At 43.4% G+C, this 20,493-nt stretch overlaps 1 protein-coding gene across 1 annotated transcript; it reads left to right on the top strand.

The window, feature by feature from the left end:
• Window positions 1-2,855: 2,855 nt before the first annotated feature.
• On the top strand, window positions 2,856-19,709 carry Upf3a (UPF3A regulator of nonsense mediated mRNA decay). Its single transcript, XM_055608421.1, has 9 exons — window positions 2,856-3,486; window positions 3,728-3,834; window positions 4,970-5,076; window positions 11,912-12,010; window positions 12,095-12,205; window positions 16,359-16,414; window positions 16,497-16,652; window positions 17,478-17,611; window positions 19,151-19,709. Exons 1-9 carry the CDS (start codon window positions 3,286-3,288, stop codon window positions 19,449-19,451), a joined length of 1,272 nt encoding a protein of 423 aa, XP_055464396.1. The 5' UTR covers window positions 2,856-3,285; the 3' UTR covers window positions 19,452-19,709.
• Window positions 19,710-20,493: the final 784 nt, after the last annotated feature.

Raw genomic sequence — 20,493 nt, 5'->3', positions numbered from 1 at the left:
ATTAGCAGCTTGGACTAGTATTTTTATACCTGGCCTTCCTCAATTTCCCCCGTGTCAGCCATATTTTTCCAGCATTTTTCTATGCTTTGTAGTTCTGGGTTGAGAAATGGCACACATTATATATTTTACTTTTTTAATAATTGTTTGGGAGGGATGGTGGTTCAAGACTGGGTTTTTCTGTTGTGGCACTGGCTGTCCTAGACTCACTTTGTAGACCAGGCTGGCCTCAAAATCACAGAGATCTGCCTGTCTCTGCCTCCCCAAGTGCTGGGATTACAGGCATGAGCCAACACGCACAGTCTAATTTTAATTTTAATATTCTTTTTATTTAAGTGTTTTGCCTGCATGCCAGAAGAGGGCAACGAGATCTCACTATAGATGGTTATAAGCCACCCTGTGGTTGCTGGGAATTGAACTGAAGACATCTGGAAGAACAGCCAGTGTTCCTAACCTCTGAGCCATCTCTCCAGCCCCCAAAAATATTTGTTTGCATATATTTTGAGCATGGTTTTCCATGGCTTCCTCAGCTTGCTTGTTTATCCAGCCAGGACTATCTGCCCAGAGATGGTACTGGCCACAGATGCCTGAACCCTTCCACACCAATCAAGAGACTGCCCTGTGGGCCAGAGTGATGGAAGCTATTCCTCAATCAGGATTCCCTTCCTCCAGGTTCCTCTAGTTTGTTTCAAGTTCATGAAAACTCTTGACACAAATCATCATTTAACTATAACCCATTAAACTATAACCTTTCCTTGTTTATCTCCAAGATGTTAATATAAAATACAGTGCAACCTCCAAAGACTCAGTCTTTAAAAACTTGTGTTAATTAAAAGTTCAGTGACACTAAAAATATCCTGTCTCTTAATTATGGGCTCCTGTAAAATGAGAAACAAGTTAAATAGTTCTTCCAAGAGGGTAGAACCAGAGCAGAGTTAAAACTGGATCAAAACAAAAGCAAAATCCAAAAAAAGTAGTTCATAGTCCAGTGTCAGGCACTTAGGATCTGGGCTCCAGGGAACCTGAGCAGCTCCACCTCTGGCTCTACCACCCACAACATACTCAGCTTATCTGGCAGGGTCAGGCAGGCTTCACTCCACACCTGCCTACCAGCTCCAGTATGCTGGGGTCTGCACTGCACCTTCATCAGTGGCCTCTCTGGGCTCCTTATGGTATCTAGTCTCAGCTGATTCCACCCCTTGAATCTTGCAGTTTTCATTCCTACACAGCCCCCACCTGTTGTCTACACATTTCCAAGTCTGGTTTCCTACTCAAGATGCAACCCTGCCACACCTAAACAGCTTCTGTGTGCTGACCCTTAGAAAATGTGTCCAGAGATTACACCTCTGCTGTCTTATTAATCACAGCTAATTATTCATTCCCAGCTAACCATCATTTGTCCCAGTAAAGGTTTCACACCCATAGATTCTTAATCATAAATATCTCTGATAGTCTTTGTGTGCCTATACTTCATAAAAGCAGGCCCTCTATTCTTTCAATGGTTTCTTCCATGCTTCCACAACAGCTTATTAAGTCTGAGCACTCAATGACTTTTCTAGTCAAAGCTCCAAAAACTAACATATCCTAAAAAACAAAACAACAACAAAAAGCATGGTCAGGCACGTCAGCAATAGCCCACTCTCCAGTACCAATTTTGATCCAAGTTTTCTGTTGCTGATCAAATACTGATCAAGAGCAACTTGATCAGCTCTTAGGTCACAGCCTGTCACTGAGGGAAATCAAGGCAGAAATTAAAGGAGGAGCCTGGAGGCAAGAACTAGTAGAAACCACAGAAAAAATGCCGCTTATTGGCTTGCTTATCTATTACAACCAAGGACCACCTGCTCTGGGTGGAGCTGCACGCAGTTGGCTGGACCCTCCCACATCAATCCTTAGTTAAGAAACTGTCCCGTTGGCCAAGCTGAGGAAAGCAATGCCTCAGTTGATGTTCTTCTTTCTGAACCAAGTGACAAGTTTGTGTCAAGCTGCCGTAAAGCAGCCAGCAATTTACTTGTCAGTTGTGTTAGGTCAGACACACAGGTAGGCAGTCAATGGCTTTATCAAGGGGCCAAAGCTAGCCCGAGGTAACTCTGACTCTGTTCCAACTTTCTTCAATTGTGAAATCACTATCCGTCAGCCTTGTACAACCTAACAGCAGCATGGGGAGTTTTTGGTTTTTTTCCTGACAACTCGTTTCCACACTTTTATCAGCCCTTCAAACATGCATTTTCTTCCTAATGAGTTTAACAGGCCAACATAGCATTCGGTCAGCATAACTAGTTATTCCAAACTGAGCTGGATCAAACAGTGGGCTCTGAGACCTAGCCTTCCTTGACTGGAAACTGCTCCTGCCCAGGCTTTTACAGAAGTCTGATGTTTGAGATTTTGCAACTGTTTTCAGTCTTTGGCCTATTTAAAATGTCACATTTCAAGAGTGGCAATATCCATATGGGCTGTCACTGAGAAGCCTGGATACACTTTAAATCCCTAAATTTCTGAAATTCTCTCATTATCCTTTATACTTAACGTTCTTAGGAGCAAGGTACTATAAATAAAAACTACAGCCAAAGAGAAATCTGAGCACATAGGAAAACTGTTGCTGGTATGTCTGTAAGAGAAAAATACTTTGCCAGGCGGAGGTGGCACACACCTTTAATACCAGCACTCAGGAGGAGGCAGAGGATCTCTTGAGGCCAGCCAGGTCTACAGAGTGAGTTCCAGGAAAACCAGGCTATACAGAGAAACCCTGTCTTAACAAACAAACAAACAAACAAACACGGAAGGAAGGAAGGAAGGAAGGAAGGAAGGAAGGAAGTTAGTTAGTTAGTTAGTTAGTTAGTTAGTTAGTTAGTTAGTTAGTTAGTTAGTTAGTTTTTAGTTCTGGTGCTGTCCCAGTGACTTGAGTGGGCCAGACATTGCTGTCGGCTCCCGGGGCCGCCCAGGCTCAGATCATCAGGGCCACAGTCCACTCCGCAGGCCAGCAGCCCATGGATGAGCGTGCTTTTGTTTTCCACGCGCAGTGTGACAGCACTAATTTCCTTCACTGCCGTCGCTGTCGGAGGATGTTCAGGATTTTTTTCTGAAAACGGTTGTATTCTGCACACTTGTCAACCTGGGCACTGCCACATCCAGAGCTTACCGGGCCGCCCACCACCGGGCGCTGGCACCGCCCCTTCCCCCGTCAGCCCAGGGAGGAGACGCTGGACATCGAATGCCAAGGGAGGGGCTGCCTAGTCCTCGCGAGGCTTCGTTCTCACGGAGGCGGCGGCGGGCGGGCGGCCGGTGGGGATGCGCTCGGAAGAGGGGCCCGGAGGCCTGGGCGCAGCCCTTTCTATGCGGGGCCCAAGCTGGAGGGAGAAGCTGTCGGGCCCTGAGGTCCAGTTCCGCCGCGAGTCGCCGCGGAGGGAGCCCACGGGGCCGCCAGCCTCGCCTTTTACCGAGAGCGGGGCCGGCAAGCCTCGCGAGGAGAAGAGGACGGCCCTGAGCAAGGTGGGGGCGGAGCCTCACGGTCTCTCGTGGGAGACTGGCCGGGCGCACCCTGGGAGTGGGGCCCGCAATTCTCGCGAGAAGACGGCTTAAAGCCCGAGGAGGGCAGGGCTCTGAGGCGGGCGGTGCGGCTTGCTCATCTTAGGGGCGGGGCCGCGTCCCCGGGGTGATGCTTACGGCTGCCTCCGGGATGGCGGGGCGCAGCGGGCGGCAGCCTCTGAGTGACTAGGTGTGACCGTCCCAGGTGGTCCTCCGGCGGCTGCCCCCCGGCCTCACCAAAGAGCAGCTGGAAGAGCAACTGCGCCCCCTGCCCGCGCACGATTACTTCGAGGTGGTAGCTGCGGACCTCAGGTGAGTGATGGAGTGAGGGCCGGGCGGCGCTCCTCACGGCCGGGTTCCCCTTGCAGCCGTCAGTGCACGCCCAAAGGCCCCGTGTGGGTCGCGACAGAACCTTGGTGCGCCCGTGGCGTCGCGCCTTTTCCCCTTTGTGTTTTCATGCCTTCCTCCACGTAGCCCATAATTAACTATAGGATGAGAAGCCAGAGTGCATTCCTTGTACACGTGAGTCAGGCGTGTTTTCCCTAGTGAAGGACCAGTCCCTGAACCCGGAGAAGTGGGATCACATTGCCGCCCTGCTCCTGTCAGCACCACCACCCAGTCAGACAGTTCTCTGCCCGTGGTGATTGGAGCAACACACAGGGCTGGCCTAACCAGCAGGTATCAGTGCCACTGGAATTCGTGACTTTTCACGGTGTTTGTTTTTATGTCTTTTTATGCTTTTTCATTTATGTCATATACACTATCCTTTCAGGTACCAATTTTTATTTTTTTAAAAGTCTTGTCAAACGAAAATGTAAGTGATTGTTAAACAGGTATCCTGTGAAAACCACAGGTGGTTTTCAGATGGCTGAAGTTTAGGAAAAAGAAACAGTTAAAAGAACAAGGAGTGACTCTTGTGCAGTTCCAGTTCCAACTTGTACCTTACACTCCCTGTGAACAGACTTTAGTAAACTCTAATGTTGGCTGTGAATGAAATTGAAGAGTTTCTACCTGTGATAAGAATTGTTGCTGAGATAGGGAGAACAGGTTTTTCCTAGGTACCAAAGCACCTGAGGCCAGTCTACCCACCTGAAAAGAACGTCTCCCAGTACAATATTTACGTCCAGGAAGGAGCCAAGACTAGTCTTGTTCTTGTTCTGATGTTCCAGGAATGACTCTAAAAACATCCATGGCCTTTGGTGACTTCTGAAGTCCAGTATTTTAACCTTGGCACTGTATAATGGAGGAGCTCCTGAGTAATTAAGGTTTTGGTTAATGGTTGGTTTATCGTTAGGCTTTTTGCTAAAGAATATCTAGAATATTATAATTAACTGAGAAGTGATTCTTTGGCATAAGCAAAGTATTTGCTGTATTCATAAAAGGCAAGTAAGGCAAAATTAAGGGAGTCCTACAGTCTTACCATTTTCATCGTTATCTCATATTGCAGCCTCTATCCTCACCTCTACTCAAGAGCATACATTAACTTTAGGAACCCCGATGACATCCTTCTGTTCAGAGACCGTTTTGATGGATATATCTTCATTGGCAATAAAGGTTAGTGAATTTTAACTTCTCAAAGACATCTTGAATAAGGTCATAAACCTTTATTATTATATCACGTGCTGTGAAATTTATAAACCAGAGAATTCCAGAAGTTCCGTATAATAAGAACAGAGTGCACCGTTGTTGGTGAGTGGGTTTTCACACATTAGTTTTCTGAACAAGTGAACTTTGCATTCCAAAACTAAGTTACCTTATGATGTTTGAGAAGGGATGTGTTATACGCTCATATTTTTTCGAGGAAACCAGAGAACTGATCACGATTGTTCACTTCTTGATACTGGTGTGGAGGGTGTGTGGTGACGAATCTCAGCCATGAAGTGTCCAGAGCAGTCTCCCCTTCAGAGCCTCTGCTCTCCTGGACTTTCCAGGTCTGCTTTTGGTATTCCTCCTTCCCCTGTCCTGTCCTGTCTGACTGCCCTGTGTTATATTTTCTGCCTTTTAAGGTTTATGAACAATGTCTAGAAGCTCTTTTCTGCCCTCCCCAGCCATTTTTTACTCATTTACATCCCCCTGTACTTAAGAGTATGTGTTCCCTTCTTCATCAGAGGGTAAACATTGGAAAAGATGGGAGATGACTAAACTGAAGGTCAGATTGTAGTTTCTTTGAATATTGGGCAAGTTTAGTACAGACTATCTAGCTGTTTAGTTCGTTGCTAACTACTTTATTCAGCTGACCTTTTATTTTGTAAAATATTGGTAAAATATACATAACAAAATTCATCATATTCCTCTCCCCTTTTTTTTTTGAGATAGACTGTCTCTTAAATTGTCTCTTTAAATTGTCAGTGATCAGTTCTCCAGCCTTCTGAGTGACTCATGGTTTCTTCTTTCCTTTCTCCTTTCTTTCCTTACTTCCCTTTCCTTCCTTCCTTCCTTCCTTCCTTCCTTCCTTCCTTCCTTCCTTCCTTCCTTCCTTTTTAGAGTACAGTTCAGTAGTGTTAAAACTATTCACTTTTTACAACCAGTTGCCCAGACTCCCTGAAGCTTACACAACTGCAACTTTATCAGTTATACGCCAGTGCCTACCCCCTTCACCCTTCTTGAGCTCCCTCCTGTGAACGCATTCTTTTTGTTTTTCTGGTGTGGTTGTTATTACGCTGCAAGCCCTGAATTAGTAGACTCTCACTGTCCTTTTGGCTAGCTTATTTCCCTTAGCAGTGTTCTCCACAGTCAGGCGTGTCGTAACAAACTGAAGAATCTCCTTCCTTCTGAAGCTGGATAACATCCCCCTATGGACTTTGTACATTTTACTTATCCTGTTATATGTCAGTCAACAGTTGGCTTTAGCAAGTTAATGGTAGACTCTCTGGATATGCAGATATCTCTCAGAGAACCTGTCTTCAGTTTGGATATCTACCCAGAAGTAGAATTGGTGAATCATGTGGTAATTCTGTTTTTCACAGGAGCTCTACCATTTTGCATTCCCAGCAACAGTAATGCACAAGAGCTACAGTTGTTCCTCTTCCTCACCAACACTTACTCTTTTCTGTTTTGAGTTTTTATTGTCGTTGTTTTGCATTACATTATAGCGACTGGCCTAGTAGGTTCAAAGGTAACATCGCTCCTGGGATTCCTCTCTTTTCTTTTGGAGGAGAGTATTGTTTTTTGTTCTTTTTTTTTGTTGTTGTTCCTTTGATTTGGGTTAAATTGGGTTGTTGAGTTTTTGAGATACCCCAGGTTGACCTTCACTTGAGTTCTCCATGCCTCAGCCTCTCAAGTACTGGGGTTATAGGTTTTGTACCACCATACCCAAGCTTATTGTGATATAATTTTTATTACTCCCATAAATTTGCAATTGAACATTTTGTATATGATTGTTGGTCATTTGTAGACCAACTCTGAAGAAATATCACTGAAGGTCTTTGTCATTTTTTTTCAATTAAAAATTTTATTTTCACCAGGTAGTGATGTCACATGCTTTTAATCCCACCCCTTGGAGGCAGAGGCAGGTGGATTACTGAGTTCTGGTTTACAGAGTGAGTTCCAGAACAACCAAAGCAACACAGAAAAAACCCTGTCTCGAAAGACAATTTTTTTTTCCATTTATATGTATGTGTGTATAAATGTCATATTTTGTAGAAGTGCTCAGATGCCAGAAGAGGGGACTAGATTCCCTGGAACTGGAGTTGCAGGTGTTTGTGAGCCGCCCGACGTGTGTGCTGGGAACCTTGCTATGTCCTCTGCAAGTGCTGTTAACTGCTACAGCAGATGTCCAGCCCTTTGTCACTCTTTAACCAGGTTATCTGATTGATTCATTTAGGATTTGCTTTTGCTTTGTTTTGTCTCACCATGTACCCCAGGCTGACCCCAAACTTACAGCAGTCCTCCTGTCTCTTTCTCATAAATCCTGGAATTACAGGTACATATAACACTCCCAGATTTCTTTTTCTTTTCTTTATTTTTGTTGAGTGGTAATAGTTCTCCGTGTGTGTAGGTAGTGTTCTCTTCCCAGGTGTGTGGTTCTCCCAATCTATAGATTTCCTTTTCACTCTATTGATTGTGTCTTTTGATGCAAATAACTTTGTTGTATTTATTGATTACTATTAATTATCTTTTAGTAATGCTGCTGTTAATCCTAAACAGCTGTATAATAAAATCACCCCACAGAGACTGGGTTTATTTAGTTAACCTAGAACACAATACTGGGTGATAGTTACTCCCTCCTAAACCTCCAAGCCCTCATAGTTTCCTAACATTTAGATTTCCCACATTATACTTGCTTTTAGTGATATATTATGTCCAATCCATCTCCATATAGTTCCAAGATCTGTCCTCCAGCTCTCTCTCCTAGCTCTCTCTCCTGCTTTGCCTCGCCCTTTCTCCTCCCACTCATTTCCAGACCTCTGGCTCCTCCCCTTGCTCAGCATTATGGCTAGTTGCTTTATTTTGGCCTGTTTACACAAAGTTGAAACAGGATGCTTAGAATATGTATCACAATGCAATATCCGGTTTGAAACCAGAGAGTGGGGAAAGGGGAGAAATCAGCATTTGAATGAACAAAGGTAAGGTGTATACATTTCAAAAGAACATTATACCAACATAACTTTTTGATTTTTCAGGTAGTCCTGATCTGCCTTTACTTTAGTTGCCCGTGCATTTGTTGTCACCTATAAGAATTAATGAACATAGAGCTTTTCTAGTTACTGGCCTTGTGTGTTGAGTCAGTTTTTGCTTATGGCATTGGATAAATTTCCAATTCATTCTTTATATGTGGCTGTCCGGTTTTCTCAGCACTATCTATGGAAGTATCCACTGTTTCCTTTTACATTATCTTCACATCCTTGTCAAAAATCATTTGGTCATTTGAGCCAGGTGTTTTCTGTTGGCCTGCTATTGTTTTTCTTGGTGTGTATGTCTGTTTTCATGCCAGTGCTATGCTATTGTGATTACTGTGGCTTTTTGGTAAGGTTTGGAATTGGGAGTTTGTCGGCTCTATAATAGGCATCTGTTGTGTCCTATGGGTACATCGTCTCTGCTAGTCCAGTGCGGTTTACCGCCCCACTCTTTTTATTTACACTTATTTACTTTGTGTAATGACAATTTTGATGTCTTAAACACAGAAATATAAGAATGTGCTTTCATTTGAGTCCCAGGTGTGGAGGTGAGGGGCCACTTCGTACTGTCTGAAGCAGCTGGCTATGAGTTGCCTCGTGCTCTAGCAGAGGCATGGTTTGCCAGCTGGAGATAGTTTTTGCGATTTTGTGGCATTTGGAATTTTGAGAACTTTTCAGAAAGTACCTTAATGCTAGAGTCCTGAGAGGTGGCTTGGTGATTGTTGGTCATCCAGGGGTTTGGTTGTGTTTTGTTAGTAGTCGTGCTCAGAAATGAAACAAAAGGGAAGAAATTAGATTCAGGGATCTCTCTCTTTCTCTCCCTCTCCTCTATCCTTCTTTCTCTTCTGTCTAGTGATAGGGGGTGAAACCAGTGGGATAAAGGGTGGGAAAAAGAAGATCCCACAAAGTGGCAAAGACCAGCTACAATTTTATATTATGTGCATGTGTGTCCATGCATGTGTGCACATTCCTGTGTCTATGTGTATGTACACTAATATCCGTGTGTGTGTGTGTGTGTGTGTGTGTACGTGTGTACACTCCTATGTGTGTACACTCCTATGTGTGGAAGTTTTGGTTTGAAAAACTCAGTTATGTTATATAAATATGTTTTTGTTTTAATCCCAAGTGTGGGATTTTAGTTTGGACTTTAATTTGTCCACAGCTAATAATTGCCTCTTTTGGGTGTGGTCTTTGCTAGCTGGTAAATGTTGGCCTCATGCAGCATGGAGAGGGGCGTGATCTCGGACTCTGAGGGAAATAAATGGGACAGCCCAGAGAGAGAAAGTGTGGCCGGTGGCAGTTTGGAGAGACCAGGGACAGACTGTGTGGCGGTTTGACAGAGAAATGTTTCAGTGTAAGGCGTGGAGGAGACTGCTTGCTGTGTTTGCTGCTACTGGAGATTGGTGTAGCCCCAAGAGAACCCATCGACCCTAAATAGCGGAGAGAAGTAAAGGGGTCTGTGCCCCCTCCCCGCTCATCTCTCTCTCTTACTGGGCTAAAGGATTGGTGGAAGGGAGGTGGAGGCATAAATACCCCCAATAAAATACAGTTTAAAAACGGGTCTGTGTGTGCGCGCACATGTGCATGTACGCTCCTAGGTCATGTTGCACTTGTGAGGAGCAGTTCTCAGTTCAGAACTGATCAAAGTCAGTCCTCCCCTTTCACTGCATGGTCCTAGGGATCTAGCGTAAGTCATCAGGCTTAGCAACAAGTCCCTTTACCCACGGAGCCATCTTGCCAGCCCTTCTCATTCCTGCCTTAATTCTGCATAGTTGAGGTTAGCACAAAATGTTTTCCAAATAAGTTTGCATTACAGGATCACAGTTGCACGACTGACAGGATTTTAAATGATATTGCTTAGTGGGTTAGTCCTGAGGTAAAGTGTTACATGTGCTGGCTAAAGCCAATACACAGACTCTCCCAGAACACCTCATTGTGTGTTCATCTCCCTACCCCTCATATCACATCAAAATCAGTTCCTGCTCCCTCCATTATTCACCTTTTTGTTTGAAAAAACCTTACCTAGAACATAATATATGTTCTTTTTTTTTTTTATTTATTTAAGATTTATTTATTTATACAGTGTTCTGCCTGCCAGAAGAGGGCACCAGATCTCACTATAGATGGTTATAAGCCACCATGTGGTTGTTAGGAATTGAACTCAGGACCTTTGGAAGAGCAGCCAGTGCTCTTAACTCCTGAAACATCTCTTCAGCTCCATATATATGTTCTTAAAGCTCCCAAACTCTTTAGCCCTATATCTTTTTTAACAGAGTAATTTCCTTAAGAGTTGGATTAACATTCTTTTTTTTAATATTTTTTATTTTTAAGTAATTTTATACATTCACTTGTATCCCAGCTATAGCCCTCTCCCTCTTTCCCTCCCAATCTTCCCCTCCCTTCCTCATTTCCTCCCTGCCCCTTTCCGAGTCCACTGAGAGGAGGTGTCCTCCTCTCCTTCCGTCTGGCCCTAGCTTATCAGGTGTCTTCAGGATGGTTGCAGTGTCCTTATCTGTGGCCTAGCAAGGCTGCGCCTCCCTCAGGGGGGAGGGGAAGCTCATGAGTTCATGTCCGAAACAATTCCTGTTCCCCTTACTAGGGAACCCACTTGCATACTGAGCTACCATGGGCTGTGTCTGAGCAGGGGTTATAGGTTATATCCATGCATGGTCCTTGGTTGGATAAACAGTCTCATAGAAGACCCTTGTGCTCAGATATATTTGAACCTTGTGGGGCTCCCTGTCCCCTCTAGCATATACTAATTCCTCCTTCCTTCATATGATTCCCTACACTCTGCTGAAGGCCTGGTTATGGGTCTCAGCATCTGCTTTGATACACTGCTAGGTAGAGTCTTTCAGCTGCCTTCTGTGGTAGGCTACTGTCCTATTACTTGTTTTCCCCTATTTCCAATGTCCATCCCCTTTGTCTTTCTAGATGAGGATTGATCATCTTACTCCTGGACCTCTTTCTTGTTTATCTTCATTAGGTATACATATTTTAGTATGTTTATCCTATCTTATAGGTCTATATAAGTGAGTAAATACCATGTGTGTCTTTCTGCTTTTGGGATACTTCACTTAGGATGATTTTTTCTAAATCCTACCATTTGCCTGCAAAATTTATAATGTCCTTGTTTTTAATTGCTGAGTAGTATTCCACTGGCATTAACAGTCTTAAAGTTATTTTATTTTAATTATATTCTATGGGTCTGTGTGTGTGCATGACTGACTGTGTGTATGTGTACTGTGTGTGTGCAAGTGTCCTCAAAAGCCAGGAGAGGGTATCAGATAGCATGGAACTGGAGTTACAGGTGTTTGGGAGCCACTTAGAACCAACCCAGGTTCTATGTAAGAACAGCAGATGTTCTTAACCACTGAGCCATCTCTCTAAACCTAACATTTTAAAATTTAAAATAGTTGTTTGTCACTAAAATAAAACCTAACTGAGATACTCCATTCATAAAAAATTTGGAAGTAATATGAAGTAGGTGGCTCTCCATTTATAAATTATTTGGAGGTAACCTAGGGCAGTTGGGTTTACCAACCTGCAAATTTCTCCTTCTCGAGTGAGCAGTTTGATGTTGGAATGAGTCCACTGATGGTAGGCCATTTCACGCAGTAAGCGCTGCCTCTTTGCCAGCACTCTTCCTGAAGCGTTTGTGGATCTGAAGCTTACCTGTCATCACCTTGCTTCATCTCCATGTTAGGTAGTTGTTTCCCAGAGTGAACATAGCCGAGTTGCATAGTGATGTTTGCAATATGTCTCCATAAAAGGCCTGGAGTATCCTGCAGTGGTGGAGTTTGCTCCGTTCCAGAAGATTGCCAAAAAGAAGTTGAAGAAAAAAGATGCTAAGACCGGCAGCATTGAAGATGGTGAGTTTTTTCAAAGGCGGGATTATAATAAGCCAACAGATTAAAAATATTCATGCATTCATTCATTCTGTTTTAAACTTATAGATCCAGACTATAAGCAGTTTCTGGAATCATACAGTTTGGAGGAAGAAAAAACCAGCACTAGTCCTGAGATACTTTTGGGAGAGATAGAAGCAAAAACAAGAGAACTTCTTGGTCTGTTTTTCTCGTTTCTTTATTATACTTACTAATAGAGTGTGTATTTAAATCTTCTTTTTTCAAGATGAGAGTAAAATTTCTTTGTTATAAGCTTAATAGAAATAGTATTTTCTACTTCCAACAAAAGTGATAGTGTGGGGAAATCTTTTTGAGCCTTTCTTGATGAACATTATGAAGTTTTTAGGGATCTTTCATTTAGAATCGCCATACTGCCAAAAAGCGGTGTGTTTTACAAATGTTTGTTTCCTACAGTAGGCCCCAGAAAACTCATGTGTAGACATGAAACACCTTTATTTTTCACAAAGCATATTTAGTCTAGTCTCAGATATACCTGAATGTCCCATTTCTTGCTAGTCCTAGTAGTAAACCTCTTCTCAAGGGGCTGAAGAGATGGCTCATAGTTTAAGAGCATTGGTTGATCTTCCAAAGGACCCTGTTTGGATTTCCAGTACCCCAGTGGTGGCTTTCAGCCATCTGTAACTCCAGGCCCCAGGGATCCAGCACCCTCTTCTGGTCTCTGTGAGTATTTCACATACACTGTGAACAGGTATACATGCAGGCGGAATACCTGTAGGCTTAGATTTTTCACAAAATCTGCTTTTTTTTATGATTCTTAAGCATCTTTACCTCCCTTCCAACCCCTGCCCCCACTTTAGATAGATTAGTAGGGAAAAGGGCTGTAGAACTTCTTTATCTACTTCCTGCTAATTAGGGTTGATGAGTCTTTAGGGGATTACCAAACTCAGGCATCAGGATACCAGCAGTCCAGTCCAAAGGCCAACACCAGGCAGCAACGTGAATCAGTAGGACAAGTCAGCGAAAGCCACAAAACTCAGTTGGATTGCGCGGAGAGTTCTCTGAATGGTTCTCCGTGAAGTCAGGTGTCAAAGCATGAAGATCAGTGCAGTGAGGTTGATCTTACTGTTCAGGGGCCTCTATATAGCTCCTCTCCTCAAAGTCCACCATGGATGTTCTCAGCTGGCCAAAGTCAGGCCCCTCGCACAAGAGAGCTCACGGCAGAACATCATGTACCCTCTCACAAGCCAGCCTCCAGCAAAACATCACATGACAAAACTGAGTCTTCACAGAAACCAGCAACTTCCACTTCAGATACCCATACACATAAAGATTTAAAAAACAAAACAAACCCTTTTCTCAAGGCCTGGCCCCTTACATGTCCTGCTCACCAGTGGGTGCTTGTATAATATCTCGTGTATACTTGGTTTGTTAATCTCCACGTGGATTTTCTTCCTAGTTTCCTTTCCCACTTCCACAGTGGAACTCTATTTTTTCATCTTCGTAGTTGCAGGAAACAAATGTTTAAAATTAAGTATGTAGTAAATAAACAGACTGGAGCCTGGAGCGCCCTGGAATAGAATGTAAGCTTGTGTAATTGAAGGGGCGTAGAAAACCCTCGTGCTGGGACCTGAGACGTGGATTTTTACCAGGGAGTGCCATGGGCTAATTCACTCCCATCATTGCTCTGTCCACAGTGGTGGTGAATGTCAAAAAGAAGCAAGGGTCCAGCCGATGGCTCCTGCTCCCTAGGGGAGGCTGTTGTATTATGCTGAGCATGTTTTAGAGGTCAGATATTAGAGGGAGGAGGATGGTGGTCAGGTTAGTGTGGGGGCTGAGAGCAGAAAGAACTAAAGACCAGAGGTTTAAGATGGGCAGATGCTACCCATATATACATAGAGAAGATGGAGACACATACTTTGGGGGCAAAAACAGATCTGATTTGAAAACATGTTATATTTATAAAGTTAGAAAAAGCAAATTAGATATTTTAGACCTCACCTTCCAGCCCCCCATTCCCATCTTTCTTGCTTTGTTTAAGTATCCCCTTGTTATCGGGCCGGTCACTACAGGCCACTTTAGAGACATCCCCATTGTGGGTTAGGATCTAGTTTGCTTCCCACAAGTCCTCTGTCCATGTCATCTGAGTCTGCAGCACCTCCCTCAGGGCCCGCTATGTTTTCAGGAGTTCTTCCATACTGATGACACAGGTACCAGGGACACACTCCCAGTCCTAATGCAAGAAGTGCGCTCATTCTAGAGGTGGACTGTGGAGGCTGCATCTGTAATTACTGCTTCAACTTTTAAATTGGAGTCTTTCCCATGCAATTCATAGGAGTTGCCAGCTTTTTCTCAGCTTTTAACCTTCTATGGAGTCTCATGATCAAACCTAACAAATAAGGTTTGAATAAAATCATAATAAAATCAGGCTGACAGGAGGTCTGATGTTGAGTTAAATAAGGTCTTTGGAATGGATAGGACTAGGACTAGCTCTGAGATTTGGTACTTCATGGCCTCAGCAAACATCGTCACCTTCTTGAGCCTTGTAAATTTTTGTGATATGGTAATTAGGAGGAGAGGAGGGAAGTGTATCCACGTTACTAAACTTCATCTTGGGGTCCATTGTTTTGCTAATTTGATAGCCAGAGTGTCTCTTTAAAATAAATTCATTTCTGCCAGACTAATTGCATCCATGACCACAGCACTTGCCTCAAAGTGTGAGTTTCTGACCATGCCCACTCTGTTTAAGGCCGAGTACCATTTGATCTGTCAAGCCAGGGTATCAAAGGTCCTTAGTTTGAATTTAGGGACCCAGGTCCAGGGGCTTTCTCACAAATTTCTACTAGTTCCTGAGCCTCACATTCTAGAAACGTCATGCCAGCTCTCAGGTGTACCGAGGATTCTTCCCAGCCCCGTTCCGTCTGAGATCTTAAAGGTCTGTAGGGAAGACCCAGAGCGTGCCCACGTTCTCACCATGTCCTCATATCTGGAGGCCATAGAGCTGGTCCCTCTGGTGACACCTGAAGGTCTGTAGCATTTGGGGGCATCTGACGCCCCAACATGAGAGGTGTGAAGTAAGAAAGGTGATGTTCCAGGTAGAAGCTTTAGACAAGAGAAATGCGTGCTTCTTTTGGTCAGCAGTGCCATGTGGAATCATTTTCTAAACTTTAGGCTGAATATCTCTTGTCTGAAATGAATAAGAGCAGAAATATTCTGTTTGGGGCTTTAGAATATTTGTATATATGTCATAAAATGTTGAAGAAATAGAACGCAAGTCTAAAGATAAAGATTCTGTTTTCTGTATTTTAAACACATGGGCGAAGGCAGTTGTACACAATATTTGTAATGCATCTCTGTTTTGACTGACCTATCAAAATCACACTTGGGATTTTCCACTTGTGTCATTATGTCAGTGCTCAGAACTTTACTTAGGGGCATTTCAGATTTTAATTTTTGAAAGAGATTGCCATGCATTAAAGACTGTGTTAGTGGGCTGAAGAGGTTGTTCAGTGGTTAGAGCACTGTTGCTTCTGCAGAGAACCTGAGCAGTTCCCAGCCCCCGCCCTGCCCCCCACCCTGCAGCTCTGTGTTCGGTCTCCACAGGCACTGGGCATAAACATGGTGCATATCATACATGTAGACAAACACTCATACACATAAAATAAAACTAAATAAATTTTCTAAAAAGCCTAAAAAAGTGGAAAAGCAAAAAATTCTGAAAATATGCATGGCATCAGAGTAAATGTGTGTCACTTATGATTCTTCAGAAGTATAAAAATAAATTAGTAACATTTGAGAAGCTTAAGATAGTACACATACACATTTTTGCCAACTATGTGAGCAATATTTTATGACTTTTTAAAGAAAAACTATCATTTGTCTTTTTCCTCACTCTTAAGTTGCCTATTGTTCTGTAAATAACCACTTACCTGTATTCCTTCCTGTAAATAGCCCTGATTAAACTCTCTGGGCCACCAAAACCAAAAAACCAAAACCAAAAGGTAGGAGGAGGACTGGTTGGAAAGAGAAAGGGGTCAGCAGGAGAGGGAGGGGGCAAGGGTGGGTCATGGACTGTAAATATGATCAAAATACATTATGTACATGTATTATATAAAATTGATAATAGGCTAGTAAGAACTTAAAAGACTGGCATGTATGCAGAATTGTCAGTGCCTACAAATTACTTGAATTTATAACAATAGAATAAGAATGTCCCCAGGTGCAGTGCATACTTATGTAAATTTTAGTGATAATATTCTTCCCCTAATTATTTTAATATTAAATTGAAAACAAATATTTAAGATAAATCTCAATTTAGAGGTTTGTGTAATGTATTATAATTTCTGTTCTTTAGCCAGAAGAACCACACCTCTTTTGGAATATATTAAAAATAGAAAATTAGAAAAGCAGGTAGGTGGTGTTTTATCTGGAGAGTATCTACCCTGTGCCTGCTGTTTCCATGCACAGAACTTATGCACATATTTGCCTTCAGAGAATCCGAGAGGAAAAACGTGAAGAGCGGAGGAGGAGGGAGCTAGAAAAGAAGCGTTTACGGGAAGAAGAAAAAAGGAAAAGGAGAGAAGAGGAGAGATGTAAAAGGAAAGAGGCGGATAAACAAAAGAGAACTGAGAAAGAGGTCAAGATTAAGGTAATTTTGAAGAAACATTTCTTCTTTTCCCCCAAAAGTTTAGTTTTGTTATAGTAATTATGCTATTTAAATACTTAACTCTTCAAAATCATAAAACACTTTCAGTTAATCTAACTGTTTATCACAGTTAGATTATATTTATTTATATTTATATCCACTCCAACAATAGTTTCAGATGTTCCCTTGAGCTCAGGCGTCCTTACTCAGCCTGCGAACACTCAGTGGTAGAAGGCCTAAGGCTCTGACCACCTAGTGTAAAATGGGTCACAGCACCCAACCAAGACAGTCCACTGCTGAGAACTTCCTGCTCAGTTCCCCAGAACAGGCCTCAGCACTCGAGGGTCAGCACTTGGTGGCACCATGCAGTTCACCCTCATGTCCACTATTCCCCATTCGTTAAGTGGGTTAAAGAGATCTTTCCAGTGTTGGTCAGGCTTGGAATGAACTCTTCTTAGGACTTTTAAAACTGAGATCTCGCCTGGCCTGGTTTCACCTTACTCCACAGAGGACTTAAGATACCTTATCGGGGTTCTGAAGAACTGTACAGTAGAATGAAAGGATCAACCATCATTAGCTGTTACTGTTAATACAGCAGGGCCATGTCTGTTGTTAGCTGAGTCTGTATGTATGTGCACCATATGTGTGCCTGGCCCCTGTAGAGGCCGGAAGAGGACACTGAATCCCCTGGAACTGGAGTTTAACTAAGGTTGTGAGCTACGGTATGGATGATAGGAACCTCCCGAAGAGCAGCAAGTGCTCTTAACCACTGAGCCGTAACAGCAAATCGTTGTGGTAGTAAATCGTAGTAACCTTACAATTTCTCAGCTTCTTAAGAAACTGGAAACGGGAGAAGAATCAACCACAGAGAAACCCAAAGAAAGAGGTGAAGCCGTTGGCATTGGAAATGAAAAGCAGGAAGCCCGGCCAGTAGAGAACCTGCCAGAGATGCCTGGGGAGAGGTGAGCGTGCTCCTGTTTCTGTGACCACCTCCTTCCTGGCCCTGGTACGGAGTCAGAGGATCAATACAAGTTGTGCACATTCCACGTTGCCCTTGGCATCTGAGAGTTTGGCAGAAAGAATATGCTAACACGTTTATTTTCTACTGACCACCCCAGCAGCTGAGCGAGCACTGACTCAACAGTCTCCAGTATATCTTCAAAATCAGGGACATTTCCTATTACTTCCTTAACTGTCACCTTTCAAGATCTTCCTTTTCCTCCTAAGACTTCCTTCCCGGACTTAGGTCTCCAGGGTCTGCCCTCCCAGTCTTTCTGTATGATTTGTATCTATTCATTGCTTTCCTTTGTGTTTTGAGATTTCATACACATTTTATTCCAGCTGTCCTGCAGTTTATCTATGATTACATTTCAATTATCTACAACTACACATTTCAGTGTCCCATCTTATAGGGATGGCGAGTTTGGGGGTTTGGTTTGTTGTTATTGTTTCCTTTCGTTTTTTTTTTTTGTTTTTTTGTGTGTGTGTTGGAGCAATAGGCCTTAAGTATTGTAATTCTCCTTAGTTTTGTCTTTTGTTGATCCTGCCTCTTTATCTTTACCTGCCATGACATGGTTTCATGGACAGAGCTCAGCCATGAAGCTAGCAGGCATAGCCCTTACCCTGAGTATCATATCTGCCACACACACCCAGGTTTGCCCAACCCAAGGCTTCTACTACTTGTTGGATTATCAACTTTGTAATCTATAGCACTTTGATGTGCATAGTAGTATTCTAGTGTCCTTGTTTATGGTACAGCAGTACCTGGTTTTGGTGTCATACGATCCTCACTTGTTCCTATGCCTCCCATGTGGATAGGCCACAGAGGGAATATGTTGGTGACGTGTGCCCATGGTTCAAAGAGGCAAAGACTTCAAGACCCCCCCAAAAAAAACAAGCAGCAATATACTTACTCACTATTCAGTTAACCTTTGCTATGCATAAATTAGTCCATGTGGCATTATTAAACTTCAGTTCATTGGGCTATGCTTAGAGCAGAATACAGCATCACGTACACACATCTGGACACCAAGGAATGTCACTCATTTAACTAAGCTGTAAAATGGGAATTGCACTGACTTTGGAGAGCTGAGAGGACAATATCTATATACCTTAGTACTGTGTCATTGTATACTTGTCATTCGGGTATAGTGGCAGATATTATTATTCATCTTTTGAGTGTTTTCTGTTGGATGCTTGTGAGCCCATTGCTGCTAAACTCAGCAATTGTAGCAACAGGTTCAGTTCCTATACAGCCCATTCAGAGTCTAGAAGAGAGACAGATAATCAAAAAGCCACTTGCAGCTGGGCTTGGTGCCACATGCCTTTAGTCCCAGCACTTGGAAGGCAGCAGTAGGCAGATATTTGTGAGTTTGAGGCCAGCCTGCTCTACAAAGTGAGTCCAGGACAGCCAGGGCTACACAGAGAAGCTCTGTCTTGGAAAAAAAAAATAAAAGTCACTTACTTGCAATTAGTTATTAACCGTTTGTATTGACTCACAGGTTACAGAATGGCAGTGACAAAGAGCAAAGGGACAAAAGATTTCGAGAGAAAGAGCCTGAAACTCCAAGATGCCACCCAGATGGTTGCAGAAAGCACAGCATTCACTCCGAGCTTGCCAGGTTTTCCAGAAGGAGTGAAGATGAATCAAAGTGGGGGAAAGGCTTCACCCAGGATAGAGGGAAAAAAGGGAGTCAGGATGGGGCTGTCCTTGTGGACATGGCAGAGAGAATGAGCAAGGACCAGAAGGAGTATGACAGCCTGGGACCAAGAAAGGAGCGCCTGGGAAACAAGGTTCTCTAGTCCACTAGGCCCATCCTCTCTGTGGGTGTGTGCCAAGAAGGCAGTGTGCCTCTGCAGTCTCACACCTACTTTCCCCAAGGAGAAATTCTTATTAAAGTAGACAAAAACCAATCTGCTAGGTGTGTAGGTCTAGGGTTACACACTGCCTGTGTTAGCTCATAAGCCCACATGGACTGAATTTGAAAATCCTCATCTTCTAGAGTACACTGAACTTGGAACTAACTTCAGAATAAAACATACCATCATCTTTTTAAAGAATCAAGTTTTTATTTACCAGGAAAAAAATTATTTAGCATAAACCATTTACATGACATTGATATTGTAAAATGTAGCCTTAAGATCATAAGGGAAACAGCAGCTTGTGGGGCTTCCTTTGAGGTCGTTGACTAATAAATAGTCACATAGCTTTCGAGTCCGTTCTGCCTGAGCATGAATACAGCAGTGAGGTTCCTTGAGTCCAGTGAGGAGCAGTTTGTTCAGAAGTGTGAAGTTCACTTGTGTTCGGTCCCGTTTTCCCAGAGACACATTTAGGGTAGTCCTACCGGTAGATCCAAGTCTAGGCTGCTCATGACTGGACAGCCAAGCTGAGGGATAAAGAGTCAGATTAATAGAGGACTGCCATGCTGGAAGATCGGGGAGCATCATCCTCAAAGCCTGTCTAGGGAAGGCAAGTAAAGGGGCTCTTATGTGGAGGGTGAGGAGGGACGGTGAGATGGTGGGCAGGAAGGCCTCTGCTGAGTGTCTTGATATTTCATTCCGTGGCCAGAACATCTCTCCCAACCTTGACTTCCTGGGCCTAGTGCCTACAGTCTCCTTAGACAGGCACCTATTTCAGTGAAAGTTACCTCACAGCAGTATACATACTTTGCGTTAGTTGATATGTAGAACCGAAGACCAGTGAGGGCCCTTCCACGTTCTGAAGTCGTCTGGAGGTAGCCAGGGTTCTGGTCCTTGGAATATTTCCGAAGGACTGTTTAGCAGTTAATGTCTTAATCATTTAGCTGTAGCTTCTGTTTGGGGTGCTGGCAATGGGACGGCGCTC

This window comes from Psammomys obesus, unplaced genomic scaffold, assembly GCF_907164565.1.
Source record: "Psammomys obesus unplaced genomic scaffold, mPsaObe1.curated_primary_1811, whole genome shotgun sequence".
NCBI classification, from domain to species: Eukaryota; Metazoa; Chordata; class Mammalia; order Rodentia; family Muridae; genus Psammomys; species Psammomys obesus.
This window is presented reverse-complemented; position numbering and strand designations above follow the sequence as displayed.

Bases quoted from the DNA above. Each gene is read 5' to 3' on its own strand.
- Upf3a (XM_055608421.1), top strand. From the start codon at position 3,286: ATGCGCTCGGAAGAGGGGCCCGGAGGCCTGGGCGCAGCCCTTTCTATG. The intron at 5,077-11,911 runs GTTAGTGAATTT...TCTCCATAAAAG, and splicing joins TATCTTCATTGGCAATAAAG to GCCTGGAGTATCCTGCAGTG. The intron at 12,011-12,094 runs GTGAGTTTTTTC...TTAAACTTATAG, and splicing joins GACCGGCAGCATTGAAGATG to ATCCAGACTATAAGCAGTTT.